The sequence below is a fragment of the Mya arenaria genome, chromosome 1 (genome assembly GCF_026914265.1).
Source record: "Mya arenaria isolate MELC-2E11 chromosome 1, ASM2691426v1".
NCBI lineage: Eukaryota > Metazoa > Mollusca > Bivalvia > Myida > Myidae > Mya > Mya arenaria.
The window spans coordinates 11,381,692-11,404,887 of NC_069122.1; the positions used below are offsets into that span (position 1 = coordinate 11,381,692).

Genomic DNA, 23,196 nt, shown 5'->3' on the forward strand with positions numbered 1-23,196 from the left:
ACATAAATAGAAATGTAATTTTCTGTTCCAAATTGTAATATTTGATTTTTTTTCAAATGGCTGATTTTTCCCCTGTTTCGGCTCATACGGAAAATTCTCCTATTGGAGTTTGCAAAAACCCCGCGGGGACCTAAAATCCAATTGGTGGCCAACGGGAGAACTCAATTTTTGAATTAAAATTTTCAAACTTCTTAAAAGATTTTTTTTTACTTTTACTTAAAATATTTCTTTTTAATGCGCAAACTTTCTAAGTGTCGCTTTTGAAGTTGATATCTAAGATAATAAAAACTAAGTTTGCAAATAAACCGGATTTGCAAACTTAGACCGGATGCTGTCAAATTGTTTGAGAAAAACTTATATTGTACGTAAATATGTGTTTGAGTCCATTTGAGCTTCACAATACTTGAACATGAATACGAATGCAAATACAAGAAATAAATACAATTGTAATGTTTTGAACGAGTCTGTCTTGAGTGTTTTGCATTTATTGTTAATAGTTATGCATTTTAATCGATCGTTGACAAGACAACTTTTCATTGAGGCAAAATTAGGGTTAGAGTTAGGGTTAGGGTTGGCATCACAACTTCTTGTCAATACAATCTGAATCTATGGAAAAATTTAATTGAGCAAAATGGATTGGAATATATTACCGTTATCATCGGATATTCCAAGTACTCTATAATCCTCAACATGTTCTGTAGGAAAATGACTGGCAAAATATTATTTCCTGCGCGGGTAAATATCCTTTGAAGTTTTGGTTAGGGAAGTTTCAGCATCATTTTTATGCTACAGATATATAATCCCCAGTAGCTTTAAGTTGGAATCGTTCCTGATTAGAGCAAAAATAGTATAGCTGGAAGGTTCAAATTTCTACAAATTCACATTGTTTTCATTTTATTTGTTCGTTTATATGAAACTTTGTCAGTCAATACTCCAAAGGTACTTTTGTAGTGTAAACAGAATGTGTACCATAGGTGAAGAAGGATTTTATTTTCCTATGGTTGTGATTATAAGAATTTTGTATATAATGTTGATCATTCAAGCAGAATGTGTTTATGGAAGTTATTTTCTGTGAATGTTTGCACTCGTGTAACTTATTTATTGAAGAAATTAATTAAAGAGTTTATGAGTGAAAGCGGAACTGTTCTATCTGGTTATAGTTCTTGTTATTTAGTACTTTACACTCTCATCAATTATTAACCAATAGGCCGATTGTACAGAACGTTTTTAGAATTTACAACATTCAAGTAAACATAACCATTATTAACGTTTTAAAAGGTGATTTTTATGATTTGCTTATATATTTTGAAAAAAACAACTCGAGCTGAATCTTGGTAAAACTATTACAGATCGCAGATGTATCCATCAAACAAATATGGCTGTGAAGAATTTTAACAATGATCTGAACAATCGGTCCATTGGCTGTTGTCTTTGAGAACAATCGGTCCATTGGCTGTTGCCTTTTACTGAACAATCGGTCCATTGGCTATTGCCTTTTACTGAACAATCGGTCCATTGGCTGTTGCCTTTGAGAACAATCGGTCCATTTGCTGTTGCCTTTTACTGAACAATCGGTCCATTGGCTATTGCCTTTTACTGAACAATCGGTCCATTGGCTGTTGCCTTTTACTGAACAATCAGTCCATTGACTGTTGCCTTTTACTGAACAATTGGTCCATTGGCTGTTGCCTTTTACTGAACAATCGGTCCATTGGCTGTTGCCTTTTACTGAACTGCTGGTTTCGTGACTATTTAAAATATTTTTTTGTAAAATTAATGAATTATTTTTGAAAACAATTATTTACGTACTTGAAGTTCTGTAATTTTGACTTTTCAATTTATATCTTATGAATATTACGGTACCCTGTGTATAAGGGCCGGAGATGGCAAATAAATGCAATGGATTGATAAATATAACTCTGAAAGGTACCGCTTTCTGATGGCTGGTTTCTTAACTTTCCTAAACCAAGTTCATAGGGTCAAGCAAAAATATGCCAATTGTAATTTTACTGTTAGCTTTTGAAGAGAAAACCTAGATTAGGTAAGAAACAGCCGAGCAACTGACAACCATAACTCTGGTTTATAATATATTTTATAATACTCACAGATGAAATAATTGAAACGCAATTATTGCAGTAATATTGACTTTGAAAATTGTGACAGATGTCTATATTTATTTTTCAACAACATGCAGTTTTGACAAAATTGTGCATATGAGCATTTGTGAAATTTAACGTTTTTGATATAAAAATATTGTTGGTATATATGAATTTTGATATTGGGCAATGTTTGTTTACGCTGATTGTGCATTACAATTACTATTATTAATAAAACATTTACTTTATATCGTACTGTCGTATTTGCGGAGAAAAGCATGTGGCCAGACCTGGGATCATCCTTGACTCTGGTGCTCACATAATCTTGGAATTATGCTTTGCGAGTCAGTTATGCAACATTGGCTTATGCAAACTTGAAATTCATTCTAGAATTTCAGGGCACTAGTGCTTAAGATTACACTATTTTACACAGATCGCCTCAAAATGTCACTGAATGCTGTTATGCTTCAGAGAAGCCTTTAAAGGTCTCACTCATGTTTTTAACCAGGTTTTCAACGAAAACCGGGTTATTAGAATGAGGTTGTCGTTTGGCGGGCGGGCGTCAAACATTGGTTTCTGTTCAATAACTTTAGTTAGCATTGATAGATATTGATGAAACTTGGTGTGTAGGTAGCTTATGGGAAGGGCTAGCTTGGGATTGCTTTTGAGGGGTGTGTGGCTAAAGTCACGGTTACTAAACATAGAAAAATGGTTTCTGCCCAATAACTTTAGTTAGCATTGATAGATATTGACGAAACTTTGTGTGTAAGTTGCTTATGTGAAGAGCTAGCTTGGGATTGCTTTTGAGTGGGGAGGGGCTAAGGTCAAAGTCACTATTACTTAAAATAGAAAAATGGTCAAGGTCACTGTTACTTAAAATAGAAAAATGGTTTCTGCCCAATAACTTTAGTTAGCATTGACAGATATTGATGAAACTTGGTGTGTAGGTAGCTTATGTGAAGAGATAGCTTGGGATTGCTTTTGAGGGGGTGGGGCTAAGGTCAAGGTCGCCTGTTACTAAAAATAGAAAAAATGGTTTCTGCCCAATAACTTTAGTTAGGATTGATAGATATTGACGAAAGTTGGTGTGTACGTAGCTTTTGTGAAGAGCTAGCTTGGGATTGCTATCGAGGGGGGAGGGGCTAAGGTCAAGGTCACTGTTACTTAAAATAGAAAAAATGGTTTCTGCCCAATAACTTTAGGTAGCATTGACCGATATTGATGAAACTTTGTGTGTAAGTTGCTTATGTGAAGAGCTAGCTTGGGATTGCTTTTGAGTGGGGAGGGTCTAAGGTCAAGGTCACTTTTACTTAAAATAGAAAATTGGTCAAGGTCACTGTTACTTAAAATAGAAAAATGGTTTCTGCCCAATAACATAAGTTAGCATTGATAGTTAGTGTGTAGGTAGCCTATGTGAAGAGCTAGCTTGGGATTGCTTTTGAGTGGGGAGGGGCTAAGGTCAAGGTCACTTTTACTAAAAATAGAACAATGGTTTCCGCCCAATAACTTTAGTTAGCATTGACCGATATTAATGAAACTTGGTGTGTAGGTAGCTTATATACAGAGCTAGCTTGGGATTGCTTTTGAGGGGGGTGGGGCTAAGGTCAAGGTCGCCTGTTACTAAAATAGAAAAATGGTTTCTGCCCAATAACATAAGTTAGGATTGACAGATATTGATGAAACTTGGTGTGTAGGTAGCATGTGAAGAGCTAGCTTGGGATTGCTTTTGAGTGGGGAGGGGCTACGGTCAAAGTCACTGTTACTTGAAATAGAAAAATGTTTTTTGCCAAATAACTTTTGATAGCATTGATAGATATTGATTAAACTTGGTGTGTGTGTAGCTTATGTAAAGAGCTAGCTTGGGATTGCTTTTGAGGGGGGCGTCTCTTTTTGATAAAAGTAAAGATAAAGTCATACAACAAATTAATTGGCTATACTTTCTGATTGCCCATAACAAAAACCTGGTCTCGTCGCATTGCGGCGCTTCTAGTTATTATATGCACTTGTTTGTATGACGAAATAAAGTGTAAAAGTAAGATACTGACAGCTTGAACTCAACAAATGTTGATATTTGGTTACATATTAACTGGAAATCCACGATTTTAAATAGCGCTATTAAGACATTTCAAACAAAAGGCTTAAAGGTTACTTGTTTATGAAACCTTGTTGTGACGTTTTGTTGTCAGATTTCTAATTTTTCCTTGACTGTACTAGCGCGGGTTTGCATCCAAGAATATTATTTAATACTTTGAATGTATTTTGTCTTCAATTTCGGTATCAAAATGTTAAATAGTTTTGTAACAATTGTTTTGCAAATGCATTACCAGGAAAAGAGTATTTGGTGTCAAAACATAAGGAAGTTCCTTTTAATGCCAAAGGCTTAGAAAAAAGTATACAGGCAGTCTGGGGATCAAGCATGGACCCCCTGCGTGCAAGTCGGATACCAGATCAAATGAGCCAGCTGGCCTGGATAACTCGCATTTTTTTTAACTGTGTGTGCCTTTAACATAACATTGAAGTTGCCTATTCTCTATAAGAATATAAATGTGAAGTCGAATTGAGTGATATAAATTGTGAGTTTAGGGGAGCTGCTATAGGTTTTAATAAACGTTAAGCATTGCAATGTGTGACATGCAGCGAAAGTATGATGGCATCCCCAGACCATGAAATTCCTGTCTTCCATGCTTGCGAATTGAGTGATATATATTGTGAGTTTAGGGAAGCTGCTATAGGTTTTAATAAATTTAAAGCATTACAATGTGTGACATGCAGCGAGACCATGAAATCCCTGTCTTCCATGCTTGGGGCAACATTATGTTATCAAATATAATCACAATTGAGCATACACAATAATTTATATTTCTCCGATTCATTGTACATCTTAGTCATAAACATCACAAATGGTATCTCAGTATAATTATATATATATTTACAATCGTGGAATACAGTTCACCAACATATTGTGGGTAACTTATATACCTAAACATTTTGGAATACTGTGGCAAACAAATATACCAAATATTGTGGAATACTGTGGAAAAACATTACATCAACACATTATGGAAAACTGCTGGCAAATCAGACTCAATGGTTTCCTGTAATTTGATGACAGTCACTTTTGGCTGAAACAAAGAAAACATAGTAGGTTAATAGATAGTTAGATAATTATAAGAGCATACAGGGGTATTTTCTATTTTACCATGATGCTGAAATATCATTCCTTAAATAATAACATAGAACATAATTACAATATAGAATGCCATTTCTCGACTGTTTTTTCTCAGTTGAACAAGATGCAAAAATTGCTAAGACATTTCTCGACTGTTTTTTTCTCAGTTGAACAAGATGTAAAAATTGCTAAGACTTATGTGTTTTTTGCCTCCAGCAACATAGCATTAAGTTCCAATCTAATCATGAACGTGTTTTATATTGATTTGTATGCCGCCATTGACAACAAGATCACCAAGGGTATGACAACACATATATTTTTTTCTTCCAAAATAGATGAGCTAAAATTCTTTACTATGATGTGAACATCTGCGAACACACATAATTACCGCATTCTGTAAGGGAAAAAAAATCCACGTTAGAGCATTGGAACAAGTCAATTTTGATTATTTTTTAATAAATCAAAGGACATGAATCGAGAACGAATTGTGCAGTAAGTCTGGTTATCAATCTTGAGATTTAAAGCCCGCACTCAGTTATGTGATGGCCATTTACCACTACAAAAATGTCAACCAAAATGAACTGTGCGCAAAATTTTATGCAACTCTCTTGAAATGTTTGCCAGTTCACCAAATGTGGTCAAGCTTTAATTTTTTGCATGACGACTACAACAGCGACACCAATGCTATCACAATGACTTGAAATATTAAGTAAAAACAACAGTAACGCTAAAGATGATAATCGTTATTTAACAGTCAACTGCATTGAACAAAACAAACGGCCTAAAGATGAAGAATAAAGCCTCGGTCACACCAACACTACGACCGTTATGTGACCACTTTGACATTCCTTGCGTTTGCGACCTATTTTCAACCTTAAAGATCGATGTAATCACTCTTTCTAATATAGAATTAGGGTATGATCACGGATCATTAAGCGATAGGTTTGTCAGTTAATGATTGGCAATGTATCGGCAACTGGCCACTAAAGATATGGCGATATGCTTTATACTGGTTGCCTGGTTGCAACTGAACGGTGATAATTGTCGATCGATCACTAATCAACATAAAATGCGTATATCACAGTGCTTTAAGAATATAACCATTTCTCTACGAGTTGTCAAGATGCTAACAGCAGACCAGTGAGTGGTATTTGCTGCGCATGTGAAGACTATAGAGATACTGCAGTTGCTGCTAAAATGGTGTACATTCTTATTGTCTTGGCGCAGGATAGTTATGTGGCAAAATATTGACATTACGACCAAATCTGTTGTGCATGCTCGAAAGACTGTGTTATGCGACAGCTTGAAATCTAGCTAGCGACTTCAGCGAATCTGAAACCTTTTTGCGGTAGTCATTTCTGTGTACGTAAAGAGGTTGCATTGTTGGTGTTACCAGGATTACATACACGATGACAATCCATAGATGTGACGGCAGCTTGCCATCTACATACAAACAGTGATCAGGCAAAAACTCGCGTAAAACTTACCATGGATTTTCTGATTCGTATCATCTCAGATCGAACAAGTTTCTTCAGGCGTGGAAAGCATTGCTTATGTTGGAATGTCATTTGATATGCGCGCAAACACAGCCTGGAACAGCAGTAAAACAATGACGATGGGTCATGTGACAATTGGAAGACTGATGTAATGTGACATTAAAGGCGAGTGTAATGTGACATATATTGGATCAATATTTAAATAGTAATCGTCTATAAAACATAATCTATTTTAGAATAAAAGATGTATATTTGTTTTGTCAGCATGATAACTCAATGTTGTATTTTACTGTTCATTGAAATCGGCAAGCACATCCCATTATATTAAACGCTAAAATCTATGCTATAAAAGACAACTCTTATTGAACGGTGTCTGCAGGCATTTTGATTGTGTAATGTCCAGATTAAAACTGCTAAATGAAATTAGACCTACCAACAAATATCAGAGAAGACCGCCTTTCTATTGGTTTTGGAGATTGCCTGTCAAAATGACAAAAGCAAATGAACTCAACATAGGCAATTTATAGGCATTGCTTTACATGTGGTAACATGCATACAAACGGTTTTGAGTTCAGGCAAAAATGAATTTTTACATAACAAAACCGAACAACACTTTACATCAATTTTTATCACATTTATCATCAAAGTTTTCAAATCACCATTTACACCAAAATCATGCTTCTAGTGGTATATATGATTCAATAAATTCAATGAAATACGTATGATGTTTTTGGATTTCAAAGAATGAAATACTTATGCTGAATTGAGCAACAATATTTCGGATATTCAAAGAAAACACTTTAATGGAACGTAACTCGTTTTTGCTTTACCTGAACATCACAAACAGTCGAATGCACTATCTCTATCATGGCGAAGAGAACATCTGGAAAAAAGTAGGCAAATCACTATTAAAATAGTAAACACTGTGTTTGAAGAAAAGGTCTGAAGAACACTTCACACTGGAATATATTTGAATTACCATTTTAATGCTTGTGAATTTTATTACATATTAAAGGCCTATTCGGTATGTTCTGTTAGCTACCAACACAGTGAAAATTTTTAATCTCACATCTCTAGGAGTTGTCTCAAAATCAGTAAATTGAGATTCATCAACCATCCAGGGAATTTAAGATTTGAAAATAAGCCATGTTCACAACGATGACGATTACGACAAAGTTCTAATCAAATGACCCATAATCAATAATCACTACAATGACTCATAGTAGTTATACCCTTTTAGTTTGTAGCCACTTTCTAATGCTTGTATGCATATACACATACCCAGAAAGAATTTTGGATTATCATCTGCACGCTGACTGGCTTCAAGTTTTCTTACGCATGCGTGGAACTTGTACATGATAAGCAGCATCAAGTGAAATATGTTCAAATGCACTTGAGTCTCGGAATTGATAACGTTATCAACAAATATGGCATGGCACTTCTGTCGTATAGAGCTGTAAAACAACAATTAACTACATTACATTTCAGAAATAACCATTCACACAAAGCTAGATGAACAATTTCTCAATTAAGAATGTAAACTTTCAACGAGAGAGCAGATGTTAAATATATATCACTCATTTTCGACGGACAATATTTTATTCGCCAACTACAAGTGTGGTTCACCTAGGTCAATATTGACCCTTTTCCCTTTTTTTTTTTAAGTAAGCAATGAAAGTGAGTAGAGTTATCCAAGATATTAATACTCACTAGGTCAGTTTCTGCTTCACCGCAAGACCTCGTTGTTTTGTAAGGTCAAACGACATTGAATCGGTCATTCCTAGAAAACAAAAAAACAACAACATTAGATTATTAACTATTAGGGAAATCCTAAGATCCATATATCAGGTATATCACTTCATAAAAAGAATATATAGTTATTTAAACTACATTGTCTGTTGCCAGATGTGTTTGTTTTTTGTGAAATATACCAATTAAGGGTTCATGTATGGTATAATGTTTGGATTATGTTTGACCAAAAACTATAATAGATTGGATCTGGCGTAAGCATTTGGGAATGTTATTAACGTAAAATCGTTCCTTTATGTCATCGGAGAATAACGAAAAGTTTATCGATGTATTGTTCGAAATACGTATAAATACCGTAAGGTTTATGTATGATGAGGAGTTCAGTATATATATATATGTAAACACGTATCCGTCGAGACCGCATTTCGAGACCGATAAATGTTTACTCACCGAACGAGACGTGATGCAGGTCACCAGAAAATCATTTTATCGTAATATTCCATTTATTATAAACCTGACTATTAATTATTCCTTTATTTTTTGGTTTCAATTTGATTTAATTTTACCGCCATCTGTCAAATGTGCGTATGAATTCGAATGTGTTAACGTAGTTTGTGTAATGAAGTCAAGGGAGGCTACTACAGTCAAACGAAGACAGAAGTTATTGAATTCACTTTATTGAGCAAAATAAGAACAAAATATTTTATATTTTAGCAAAATTAACAAATTGCTAATACGAAAACAATTATTAACTGTCACAGCACAAAAATAAAAAATAAATATACGTGGGATTTTTTGACGATAATAATATGCAGAATTGAGGGAAGTTCGTGAGTCAATCGCTATTTCTATCGATGACGCGAATTCGCCTTCTTCTTTATATTGGCGTGCTGCTCACATTTATGATAATAAACATGAATAATCATTAATGCAACAATTCATGCACTTCGAAATGGACAACAACTAGTTCACTGAAGTACCCATCTAGATAGACTGGAAGTGTTCTTTGCTTCATGCTTATCCACATGGTTCTTTGAAGAACATGAGAACCATGTTCCTGAATATTTACATGCTTCTGGAGCGTGACAAAATTTAGATTGACAGGTTTTACCAGGTTTTTTTGTCATGCTATTTTAGCAACGCGAAAGTAGTTCCGAGATTACACACGGTACTCGCATGATACGGAATCAGAAAACGACAGTATCATAATACGGATTTTTCAATACGCCGTGCTGTATTTTCACTGTTGGATATGGAAAAAGGAAATTGATAGGCATATTATAAATATATATATAATAGATTTTCACTTTCTTTTTTAATAACCTAGAACTAGCAGATATGAGTAAGAGATTAATTCTTCCTTGTATACTTTGCATTTTTAGAATGCATATGTTTTGACAAATAAAATGTTTCGAATGTAAACATAGCTATCAAGGAGCTATTGAATTGCAAACGGGAAACCCCATGGTCTTATGTAGTATAAATAATGTATGATCCCTCCTACATATCAATACGCATCACTTCTTTCCCATCGAGTCATAATATATCGGTTCATCGACATCCCACATCCCTCAGCATGTATAAAAGAGTGACCATTTAAGTATATCCAAAGAATATATACTGTTAGGAGTACCTACTTGTTCCCGAGTATCTGGAGCAGTCTGTAGAAACTTCCAGCGTGTGAACATTGAACATGAGGCCACACCATGGAAACCATACTGAAATTCGAAGTGTATATAGCTCAATATTCACATACATGACCATTGCACATGCAAATGTTTCCCTGAATTGATAAGTAGGACTCACTCACATAATCCTTTTTGGTAAAGAGTGTTTAAAAACTTGAACTCATATATTTGTATTAACTTTCATAAACAAACAACAAACAGCAACTGGCATATTTTCATTTAAAAAGAAATGTTGTAAAACTTAGTATACCATCTTCCAGAACGCAGATCGAATGGTGGTTGTTCGCTGTGAAATTAGTTAGAACTTTCTCTTCATTGGTGAAACAGTTAAAAGCTGCATTGCCTACAAACGTTTATGAAAATCAAATTAATGGATTTCCACAAAGTAATAATGGTTTTCAATATTCTTTGCGTGTTCACTTGTTTTTTAAACAGTGATTATACATATGATGACAACGCAAATGCATTTCCCATTTTTTTCATGTTTTCTAGAATATAAAATAATTTAAGCAGGTAAAAAGGGCATTAAAGGAAACTTTCCCTGACATTGGATATCCTGATAAAATATATTTGTAGTTTATTCGTTTATGAAGTCTTTATAAAAGCCATTGGCGATAAGTGTGACCATTAATAAACAAAAAATATCTGGATAAATCAACTATTTGTATCAGTTATGGCTTAAATAGAGGAAATGAATGACACTGCCCTAATTCCTTGTTATACTAGGGATTTCACAAGTTTTACCTTTAAGCATCAGATCCAGAAAGCCATTTGCTCTTTCACACGATGGGGATACAAACATGTAGTCATCCACAATCCTAATGAGAAGGTCACCATCCTGAAGATCAAACAACTCCTTTTCCATCTCAGCATAGTAAAAATTGCAAAGAAGTGTTGACACAACCGAACCCTGGCTAATGCCTAATTTCTGGATGTAATATCGTGTTCCAATCTGCAAGAAGCAACATATAATAAGGACAGATTAACAGAAAACAAATTAAAAGCTACAGAAAGCGCGTCATTCAATGTACATGTGTGCCATCCTCCTGCACTAAAACAGCATAAACACACAGACAAATGTGATCAATTCATAAAAGAAAACGGGACGTCTACTATTTAGCTTTTATTATACACATCTAGTATTATTTGCTTATTGTGTTGATAATCTTTACCTTGATAATGTTTTTAAACACGTGGCCACGGAGTGTCTTTAGCAATGAGTCGGCTGTTTGATGGTGATAAATGACTTTATCCGAATACACAACATTTCTGCTTTTTGATGTTTCTGATTTTTCTTCCAAGAATTGAGGAAACTCTTTGACGAATTCGGAAGCCCTAGCCGCGTCTCTGTGAAACTGTCTTGAAGTTTTTCCCTCTTTTATTCTATAGGAGAAGTATTTTCGCACAATGATGTCTTCAGTTGCATGCTGAAATGTGTTAAAAATAGATGAAAATATAACACAGAGATAACGGAGACTGTAGGCTGATTCATATAAGTTTTAAGCCGACTTAAAGTTAAGAATCGAGTTTAAGTTCAAATAAATCAGAAAAAACTAACACATAGCTGGGCATATGCTAATGTTTTTTTTATCTTATGGAAATTGATGCTATGAACTCAACAATTTTTGAAAAAGGTTCTACAAGTTATTCAAAAACTTTGTTATGAAGTCAAAGATAACGAAACGTAATTAATCGTCGGATATAAATATTGATACATGCTGACAAATACAGAATTCTTCTTATTGATATTAAAAGCAAAAACATCAGCACTGTAACATAAATCTGTTTAGAACATCTTTGATATAGACGAATGGTCTTTATATACGGTGTTTATTAAACGATTTTTCTAAAATCGATTAAAAAACGAGCCTTGCCGAGTCAAGTTTTTCTCTTCGTATAAACCTGATGGCATTCCGTTTACTGTATCAAATCGCATAAAAGCAACATGAACAAAACATGGATTAATAACATATCAGTTACCATGCCATAAAGTAATGAGATTAGCTACGATATGTTTTCAGTTTTAAAACACCATAAGAAGGAATTAAATAATACATTGCAACGAGTTTAAACGTGTTTAAATTTTATCTTCGTACTGAACGACCACGAAGTGATGATCAGAGGTACCACTTTGATTTTCTTATAGTGCCGAAGACATACAACGTTGGTATATAAAAAATGTTAGCGAACTATTTAAAAAGTATACAAAACCTGGTTTAGTAACTTTTCCAATATCTCGTAAACCTTTGTCTGCACCATAGAGTCATAGCATTTAGCAATGTCTGTCTTGACAAAGTATAGCTCAGGCTTTCCGGACTTGGACCATTTAAGCGCAAATTGTTTCCAAGCCGTGTAAATGTCGTCGTTTCCAAACTTTCAATGGCCGATAATGCCAGGATTTCTGTTTTTCAAATAGCTTAAAACACAGTGTGTGTCTTTTAATTGTTGGTTGATTGAAATTGGAACCTGGCATCAGGAAGAAAGAAACAAAGTTTGAAAAATACATGTAATAAAATTGTAATGTATGCAAGATATGTACTATTTTACTGAATAGTTTGTCAATATCCCGTCCTCTTTACCAACAACAGCGCCATGGAACGAATTTCAATGTGCTTGCAGTCAAACAACAGGCATAATTAACAGTAATTAAAGCAAAATACATTAGCTTTGCTATGCTGATGTTGTCCCTAGCAAAATATGTACCAAGTTTTTCAAATGACTATTTTGGAACCGTTTTGAATTGAATAATCAAACTAACTAATGAAGGAGAAAAAGTGCCATCAAAAGCCAACTAGTTTTTTGTCGGCAAAACAATTTCGAGTTCGCTACTGTCACATTCATGGAATAGTTCTTAGAAAGATTGCTCTTTAACAATTATTGTAATTATTGGTAATTTTATGGCTATGCATGATGATGTCAACAAGCCAACAATATATTCTGACAAATATTTACTTAATGTGAACTTGACCTTTGACTTACAGACATCGGACTTACATGTGACACGTCGTCTTTTGATGGTGACCATCTGTGTGAATTTGGTTATGAAAACAACATCAAATGCATAAAAACGGACACGCCAAAATCTGACAGACGGACTAACGCACGCAAGCTCATACATACAGCCGCCATTGTGACAACTATTTCGAGTTCACGGCAAGCGGTTTTGACAACAAAATGAGAAAGTACCTTCTCTCTTCTATAAGTAGAACTTTCAATATGAAATGAACAAACCTGTAAAGGAGACATTGCTGTCTTTATTCCCATGTTGACGATTGGTCGTAGTGATCTGGGTTTCGGAACAAATCGTAGTGATGAAACACCTATTGCTAATCTAGTGTCCAGGAGTTGCTTTACAAGACGCTGAAAATACTGAATTTCATTAAAAACTGATTCCTGAATGCACCCTTCTCACGAAATGTGATATGGAAATATCTGTTATACTTGGCGTACTAAATTGCTCTTACTGTAAGAGACGTAGCAATGAATAACACTCCTCCCTTGGTGTTTTAAGTCCACAAGAAACATAAGGTTTGGGCCTTGTCATGTGTGTATTGCCTCTGGCAACATTAAGACTCTACAATAACTCATTTTTTTAATAAAACAGACAAGCTCAAAATTAATATAGCTGATTACTCGTTACATAGCTCAAGGATGATTATAAAAAGTAAAGTTTGTTTGTTCCATTTTTGTTTAAAATAACTCAGACGCTGGTTTTACAACCCTCCTTTGCAACAAGTCTGTAAAATATTTATGACATGATGAGCACAATTATAAAATAAAGATAGTAAGGCAAAGTTATTATGTGATTTCGTTCTTTAACAACACATATTTATTCATAATCAGTCAATTCATAACGTTGCAAACTTTCCGTTTCATACAATTCTAATTTAAGCATGTGTTTATGACTTTAAGAACAAGCATCATAAAATAACCTGCTACTCCAAGGATATGGAGTCTAGTCCATGTGCTTTGTCTGAAGTACACTGTTCTATGCTTCATGAAAGTCGTTTCCGTGGTGTAGAAAAAAGTGCGTAGAAGAACAAAGACGAACTTCGACATGATCCAATAAACGAGTCTGCCTAGCAAGCTTAGCTTACACAAGTTGCAAGGTACGTTCTTCATCCAGACTATGGTTTTTGTCTGTAAATGAAAGGAAAATAGTTTTATTTGTTTATTTGGTTATTAGTTTCAATAATATAAACTCATGAAACGCACACAGTCATGATACACTATGGGAGTTCTTCCAGAAGACTAAGCTTCAGTAACAGAGGTTGCAGGACTTTCAAAGTTGTATTGTCATGCATTAACTGTATGATTGCAAAGAAATACTGTTTGAACCAAACAAGGGCTTGTCAATTGTTATCAGTTGGCCAAGTCTCATATCTCGTTTTAAAGTAGAACGATGAAACTTGCTTCACAACTATGCGCATTGAATTTGATTTCATGTTCATCAACATGCAAATATCTTAATACTGATTTCCAATGTCTTTATGGTGATCCTCCGATGACAACAGTTACATTGGACAAACTTTTCATACACATTTATAAGTGACAGTAGGAGCACCAAAAATATTAATGTACTATGTGTGAAGTGCAAAGTGAACAAAACTTAAAACAGTTTTACCTTCATTCCAGACGTAAGCCTCTCCAGTGAAACCTTGTCAGGTTTTCCACTTGATATGAGCCATGCAATATCTGCAAAAGAATCGAGCTACACTTTGCAGAAATACTAAATACTAACACATCTCTAAAACGTTTAAACAGGCATACTATTTTCTTATGAACTACTGAATTACATTATGTTTTAGTAACACATAGCTTTAAAAGCGCACAGATAAAAAACAACACTATCTCAATTTTATAAAATAAAAACTCCCGCAAAAAAATGCTCAGCAACCAAAATGTGACAATTTGTAATAAAACAATAATAAACTGCCAAAGGATGTAATTAATTAACAAAACTATAAACCTACAACTCTCATAATAACTTAAGCACAAACGCATATATAGAAATAAAATGGGCACTACAGTGATCAGTCTTGCAGCTATGATTTGTTACACAGTAAAGTGTTACAAGAGCACCGTGGAGCGAACACCAAAGCTCGTCTGTTAGTGTTTTGTTTCAGTGAAAAAACAAATTAGTCAGAGTATTGTATTTTGATACACATATGCGTATTGGCTCAATCAACATGTTTTCAAGTTATATGTCTTGAACGGTTTTTAGATATGGCCATGTTTAAATGTTTGCACTTCCCAGCTGACGCCATCAAGGCTATGACAATAATGTTCTTCTTCGAAAAACAAACGACCTATCACGGATCTGCTTAAGAAGTGCATACCCTTGAGTAACAGGTTCCTGTTGTGACTCCCGCCAAGTAGTTCATCAGGGACTACCCTCACAATGCAAGCCCGAATAAACAGGAACACATGCCTATGTTGATGGTTGGAATTCAACAGGTGGACTTGGGTTGCTGAATTCTTCATGCTCGACCCGTGTTTTCTACCTATCATAGAAATTGTGAAAATGCATGAACAGTGGGAATGCACATACTTATTATGAGTTATAAATGGTCCACTCATATCGCAAATGTAACAAAATGCATAACATCCTGTTTTTAAAGAAAAAAATATCTCATTGTTCAAACGAATGGCGTCATTTCTACTTAAAAGTGCTGGAATCACAAGCATGTACCGTGTAGGTATAATGATAAAATCCCACTTAGACACCTGGACCGGTATTCATAAAACATCTTATGGAAAAGTCTGTGAAGTCGATTTTTCAATTTCATTGTCATTTGACATTTTCAAGAAATTATATCATATGTCCAGCCTGATACTTAAATAAGGTTGATCACTTCAGATAGAAAATACCTTAAGATATTTTATTTATTCTTACCTAGAAAAATAAAGACGCTAAGAATATTAAAATTATATTGTAATTGTAATTTACCTAGCACCTTTCTGTTCGTTGTTGACGAATTAACCTTTCCAACAGGACAATGCTTGTTCAGCAGAGCTTTTAAAGGACACTTCCTATCACATAAAATAAAATAATACATCAGGTTTATTTTGAATCAAAGACAAAAAGGAAGATACAGAATAAACTTTTTGCAGCCTTTAAACCGACTTTGTATATCTATAAAACAACACTATATGAAACAAGAAACTGGAGCTTGTTTGGTCCCAAAGAACATAATGAACAAAGAGGATTTGCTTGTCAGTATATTCCATTGAGTGAGCTATACTTTACAGTCACGTTACCACGGGTGAAGTTTTTACTTTTGAAGTTCAAAGGGTGAAATACATCGCAATCTTACACTGAAATTAACAAATTTCCTTTTTATCGTTTATCTGTGGTTTATGTGTGTCAAAGCCCTGTGTGCGACGACATTTAATTTCAACGACATTTAATTTCAACGTGGGGGTGCTAAATTTTAAAATCAGTATTTGTACTGTTTGAAACACTGAAACATCGTTCTTTATTATAAAAATACTTACAATGAATTTTTATTATCATATACTATTAAATACGTCCTATGTTTCTTAAATTATCTGATTCAAAGTCTGTTTCTTATTTACAATTTCTTGTACTACTAACATTGATAACGCTCTAGAATGTACAAGCCTTTTGTTCTTCTAATCAAAGTTAAATCTTACTTTAAGTTTTGGGCAATATCCGTAAAGTATGCCTGAATGAGTTGTCTTGTAGATGCGTCTACCTCAGTCACTCCAAGCATTTCCGTGACCATGCCATCTGCTTGTCCGCTTTTCATGGCTGTAGATAAACTTGCCGATCCAAGTATTCGTTCTCGTGCATTCCGTGCATAAAGAGTACTCTTCTTTTCAAGAATTACAGTCGGTCTGAAAACAAAGATAACCACTTTCTTTTCTGTAAACTCTTCGCCTTTTTAAAGACTGTATTAGTTTCAGTACTGATTCAATTTCAACATTTTGTCTATGGTTTGTAGCAACAAGAAATATTTTTTTCAGTAATTTATATTGAGTAAGATAAAATCCATTTCTAGTAGAAAACAAACAATAAAAGAGAGCCAAACCTGCGTAAGTGTGTTCTGATACAAGGTATTGAATTTGCTTTGACCTTCTCTTTCGTACTGGTTTTAGGTGGAATTTCAGCATGTGATGGCACTTCCAACGATTCAATACAGGGAGGCAGTCTAGGCTCAACATTTGATGGCAGTTTCAACACTTCAATGCTGGAATACTGCCTAGTTTCAACTATTGATGGCACTTTCAAAACATCAGTACTGCGATACTGTCTAGTTTTAACACTTGATGGCATTGTAAATGCTTCAATACTGGGATGATGTCTAGTTTCAACATTGGATGTCACTTTCAACGCTTCAGTACTGCGATGCAACCCATTTTTTCTTTCTGTTTGACACTCCTCGCTTGTCAAGCCTCCCTTGTTACCCATAGTATATTCAGTTATATTGGCCTTATTATCCTTAGCAGATCTGCTTCCATTTCCCGTAGGACCAACTTTGTTATCATTTGCAAGTTTGCGTCTCTTTTGCTTAGGTCCATCACAATGTGTTTGTACTGCCAGTGTTTGGACAATATTATCATTAGGCAATCTCCCTATTTTTTGCTCAGGACCATTGCAAAATGTTTTGAATGCCGCGAGTTTTCGCTTTGCTTGATTTTCTGTGGTTCCTAGTTGCTTATCATAATTGAAGGTGTTATACAGTGGAGCTCATATGATGCATAAAACGAACAAACATTGAAAGCATCAATTTTAGATGAACAGAGGTCATAACTTCTGAATAAATATGAATAAAGAAAACCGGTATCAATGTTGAACATATTTTAATTGAATGTTTCATTTTATTTGTTTTTAGCATCTTATGATATGTTTACACCTTAACTTCTATTCCTTAAAAGAACGGCCTTTCGGCAATAAAGATTATCATTCTATGAACGCAACATCTTCGGATATGCTCTGATCGCCTATAAATAAACATGTTCATTGAAAATTGTTGTCATTGTTTCAGTGGTGTAGCAGGCCACGAAAGACTTTCATCAATATGCTAAAAAGTGTCTATTCATGAATTGTTATAATATTACTGTCACTTGGTTTCAAATTTTACGTTAAAAATCAACTATGAAGTTGTTTCTATTTTACCCGCGTTGTTATGACGTTATATTGCAAACTGTTTTCGGTTTCTGTCGGGTTGTTGTTTTTACAGGTGAGAAATGGATGAAAAGAATTGCTGAAAGGTTTTCTTAAATGAAATTAAGTATTTTTGTAACAATTTTGGAAGTAAATAATGAATTATTGGTGTAATTATAAGTAATGAGTTGATTGTCGATTATCGGGGTTTTGAACGCAATTGAGCTGGTTGAAATATGCGTTCTTCGGACTCTACACATTTTAGCCACCCCAACTGCGTTCATACCCCGATAATGACATCATCTATGCAATTAATTCCTTAAATAACTTTGAGTAATTTGATTGATTTTTACATATATACATATCCAATAGGGTCACTCATACTCATTTTCAAGTAAATTGATAAGCTTTGTATCAAGAAAATAAATAAGCAAATTATATTTCACATAAATGAGATTTTAAAAATAATACCATATACTAATAATATCAAATAAACTGGAAAAGCATATGTTTTAGAAAATCTAGATCATAATAGATGAAAGAGCATAGTGATTTATTTTAAACATTGGGATTGATCTTACCAGTCAGTTGAACATAGCAACCTTTTGGCAGGGCCAGATATAGGGATGTGAATTCCACCAGGTATGTTACAACAGAGTCACCCATCCTGTAAAACACACACATATTCTTTGTAAGGTAAAAGTCTTGATCAAATAATTCATATTGTGTATATCAGCACTATCTAAGTTGTGGCCTTGATGTTTTGCAGAACGCAAATAGCCACAATGCTGATGATGAAAATGATGATGACAACAAGGCTTTGCCAAAACCGTGACTTTAGTTTCAAGAAAACAGATTTAACACAACACTCACTTTTTATGAAACTCTCGCCAGGGTTGTGTGAGGAGTCTTGTGACCATTGAATTACAGTAGCGACTCTCTACATTTCCGGTACTCAGAGTGGCTCCATGGGCAGACGACATCTGAATGAGATAGCATGGTATTTGTCCAATGATTTTTCATTGCGGTGACATGTGTGTGAGGTCTATGAAAAAGTGACATCATTGCAAACAGCCGCATTTGCACCGTATACATTCAATTATCTCGGAAACACTTATATCCGCATGGCAGCTGGATTATCACAAAGAAATTTGCAAATAAGGAATGTAAATATAAACTTTTAATATTTAAACTTGTGGTTCATTTGCTCAGTGTTTTGGACCCCTCTTACGATGCACTGACCAAATGTTATCAAACCTTGAATCTGTAAATATTATTTGGTTGGTGATGTTGATTTTTTCTATTAAACACTATTACCAATTGTTGGTAGAAAATAAGTGTTTGACTTTTGCTCTTGACCATTTAATTTCAGTTCCGTTACATTTCTAGTTTGCAAAACAGCTTAATAGAATTGTTGATATTTTAAATTAGCACGTTATCATTTTCAACATTTGAAGAAGAAGGTATGGTTTGAGGCAGTTTCATTTTTTATTTAGGCATAACTTAATCATTATTAAAGCCAGTTATGGTATTTGCTGTACATGTGAACATAATCTTTGGCAACATTTGTACCAAGTTCCATTTCAATATTTTAAACATAAGTTTGGACTATATCTAAGATAAGAAGTTGTTGCCAATAATGCTGATGCGATGCCACAGCTGACAACAGCATGAAGGACATGACAATAACTCGACTTTTATCTTTAACAGTCAGACATGCTAAGATGTCAGTGGTTTAAGTACATGCAGCTAAGTTGGTGCATGTACTTATTGTTTGTTTCAACTTACCAAATCATATCCCAGTGTCAGAATGTTACTCTCTCTAAATGTCTTCTTTCTCTGCATCAAATGACAAACACATTTATACGAAGTCTGATTATTTTAAATGCTATCATGATAAAAAAAACAGAACCATTAAAATTCATTATTAATTACTCTATGTAGCAGCTGAAGTTCTGAAAACATGTTTACTATAAATAAGTATGATTCAACGATTTGTTTCAAAAATGAACTGAGATTTAAATCATTGAAGAGTTCAGTTTAACAAACATACTAACATCCCAGTTATTATCCACGAACAATGAAGGTAATAAAAGACAACGTAACAGTTATTAGACTTACCCAAATTTGTATTCTGAAAGAGTTTGCAACTCACATTTACTATTTCCATGACTATATCTTCCAAAGGTTTTGTGTGTGCAGTAGTCCGCCATTTGAAGCCGGGTGTTCCATCTCCCCAACAAACACAGACAGCCTTCAATAAACACTGATCTGAACTGTAACATAAGGATTGCAATTTAGTTCAGAGGAACTCGTGCAATCTTTGATGCCCTGGTCAAACAGACAATATGTTGCATTGAAGTGCATATATCATATATATTAGTTTAGTTTAAACTTATTTTTTTTACAACGATTGTGAAACAAGCTATTGCAACTTATATTTATCACTCTCATTGGCACGATTTTGCGCAAGAGTGTAGTCTTGTTTTGTGGGGAAAACCGGATTACCCGGAGGAAACCCACTTGTCCGACTTCGTGACCACTAACCAAACTCACATGCGCCCAGACCGGGAATCTAACCCGGGTCGCCTAGGTGAGAAGCGAATGCACTATATTTGGAGTGAACAATATATAAGTATTTCTTTATCATTTTATTAAAACACTTCGATGAATTAGTATGTCAATTGAATGAAAGTTTGTCGAATTGTCCCAATTTGTTGAATAAGAATTGTCCCAATTTGTTGAATAACTACACTGTAAGCTTACTTAGTCAATCACGGGTCATACTTAGTACTGAGGATAACATGAATTGAATGAAAAGTTGACGCCTCCAGAATTCACTATTTCAGACTAGAATTTGTTAGAATTTAAAATGAATTGTTTTGAGGGGAGTCGCCCAATTCCGCAATGATATTTTATGTCATATATATAAAATATATATTATATATATATATATATACATTATGGTTTTCAGAGAGAGGCACATGTCAAAAGACTGGGCCCCTACGCTACAACTCACAGCCCATGCCCTTAGCCCATAAAATTGCCTTAGTTTACTTTTTGATGTCGATATTGGAGATAAAGTAATAAAATAAACTCAAAAATGCACCATTTCAGATTTGAAAGAATTAAAATTTAAAATTAAATTATTGTCGGGGAGTAACCCCAACATCCAATGCAAAGATAAGGCTCACGTCAAAATGTTGTGCCCCTAACTTGGCCTAAGTTAAGCCCTCTTACGATAATTCCTGGATGTGCCCCTGTTATGACCAGTCAATTGTAACCACGGCCCTCCCAGGTCCGGGAATAGCGGGGACTTTGACTCTCGGTCCAGCAAAGCCCGGGTAAAATCCCCGCCCTGGGGGAATGAACAGCTGGTAAAATCCCAGCTAAATGCCCCCGCACCCCAGGGCCCCTATGTAAGGCCCATTCTCCGATATATTTGGCGCGAAGCCAAAACCACCGCATTCACCCGGCACTGCGGGGCCACCTGAAAGGTAAAAACACAGCTCATTTCCCCGTATAGCCACGGACCTGGGGGGCCGTGGTTACAATTGACTGGTGCATTACAGACCATTTTATTTTAACCTTAATTTTGAAGAAAGATTATACATTTTGTATGGTCTCACAATCTAAATTTCAAATATAACTAAGCATGCTTAAGATATTTAATGGACGAGAATTTTATCATGGGTTTTCATACAAATCTGGCTCCGAATCCCTTTTCATCCTTTTCCATCAACCAGTCACTCAATTGGCGAATTTGGTGATATTTTTTAGTCAAAACTTCCATGTCTAACGTCAGCGATTCAGATAAACATTATCCTGGATATATGGCAAAAGTTTAAATAAGGGACGCAACTATTGAAACAATTTAACGAAAAGTAAAATAAGTGGGGTAATTTCCAATATTTCAAAAGGCTACATACAACTATTTCTGAGGCAAATGCTATCTGAACCACATCTAGGCAAAAAAAAATAAAATAAAATGATTTGGTAAGGTTTACATTCCATTCAAACACAGCTAGCGTCGGTATAATTTTTTTTAATTTTTTTTTTTTATTAAGCTTGAATTAAGAACTTTATTGTCACCATCAGAGAATGTCGTCAGCTTTTATATAAAGCTCAAAAGGTTTAATCTACATATTAAAACTCACACTTTTTTACATGTCCTTTTTACCAATTAAAGATTATAAGTATCTTCCATGGCCGAGAGTGTAAGTTTATTCCGACCCGAGCGTAGGGTGTTTTGCGGAAACGACAGTCTACAACAAGGGAGGTAATTACAATGTGGTGGCCATTAAAAAAAGAGTTTCATACGGGCATTTTATCTTCGCCCGTGGGCAAGATAGGAATTTCTAGCATGGTTAAATTATTGGATCTACTTATCTAAGGTGGGAGAAAAATCAGTAGGGTCGGCGCCTATTTCGTATGTAGGGTCGGGTAACTCGAACCAAATGTATCTTTCTCTAAGGCCATTAGCGTGTTGTCTAATATTGATACAATCTGTGATTAGTCGTCATTATAGTTTTGATGTCAACTGTGGCGGTATTTTTATTATAGCCACATTAGATTTTATGTCTTAATTTTATGAAAGACCACAAACACAATTTTTCACTGTTTCTTTCTTTATTTATACAGTTTTAACTATTTTAATTCCAATAACAACTCACAGTAAATGCCCTAAATAGTGAATAGTAAGTAATGAATTTATTTCCAGATGTTAACACTTTCTAAGTATTATAATCTAACAATTTGTCATATATCCAATTTATAATTGATAGTCCGATGTTATAAACCTTTTAAAATTCTTTTTATTTAACTCCTTTTAATTTACTTTTAAGTCTTTTTAATTCTAACTCCTTCT

At 34.6% G+C, this 23,196-nt stretch overlaps 1 protein-coding gene across 1 annotated transcript; it reads right to left on the reverse strand.

Annotated features, from left to right (window-relative positions):
• Positions 1–4,937: 4,937 nt before the first annotated feature.
• Positions 4,938–22,152, reverse strand: LOC128222145 (telomerase reverse transcriptase-like). The gene is made up of 24 exons (XM_052931055.1): positions 22,033–22,152; positions 20,485–20,605; positions 20,118–20,168; positions 19,203–19,312; positions 18,911–18,996; positions 17,254–17,911; positions 16,856–17,059; positions 16,149–16,231; positions 15,538–15,702; positions 14,823–14,893; positions 14,087–14,338; positions 13,430–13,591; positions 12,623–12,664; positions 12,410–12,571; positions 11,371–11,625; positions 10,943–11,150; positions 10,449–10,541; positions 10,148–10,228; positions 8,472–8,541; positions 8,043–8,215; positions 7,592–7,644; positions 7,195–7,241; positions 6,753–6,855; positions 4,938–5,218 (listed from the first exon to the last, which is right to left on the reverse strand). The coding sequence occupies exons 1-24, from the start codon at positions 22,056–22,058 to the stop codon at positions 5,141–5,143; spliced, it is 3,354 nt and encodes a 1,117-aa protein (XP_052787015.1). The 5' UTR covers positions 22,059–22,152; the 3' UTR covers positions 4,938–5,140.
• Between the last annotated feature and the right edge of the window lie 1,044 nt (positions 22,153–23,196).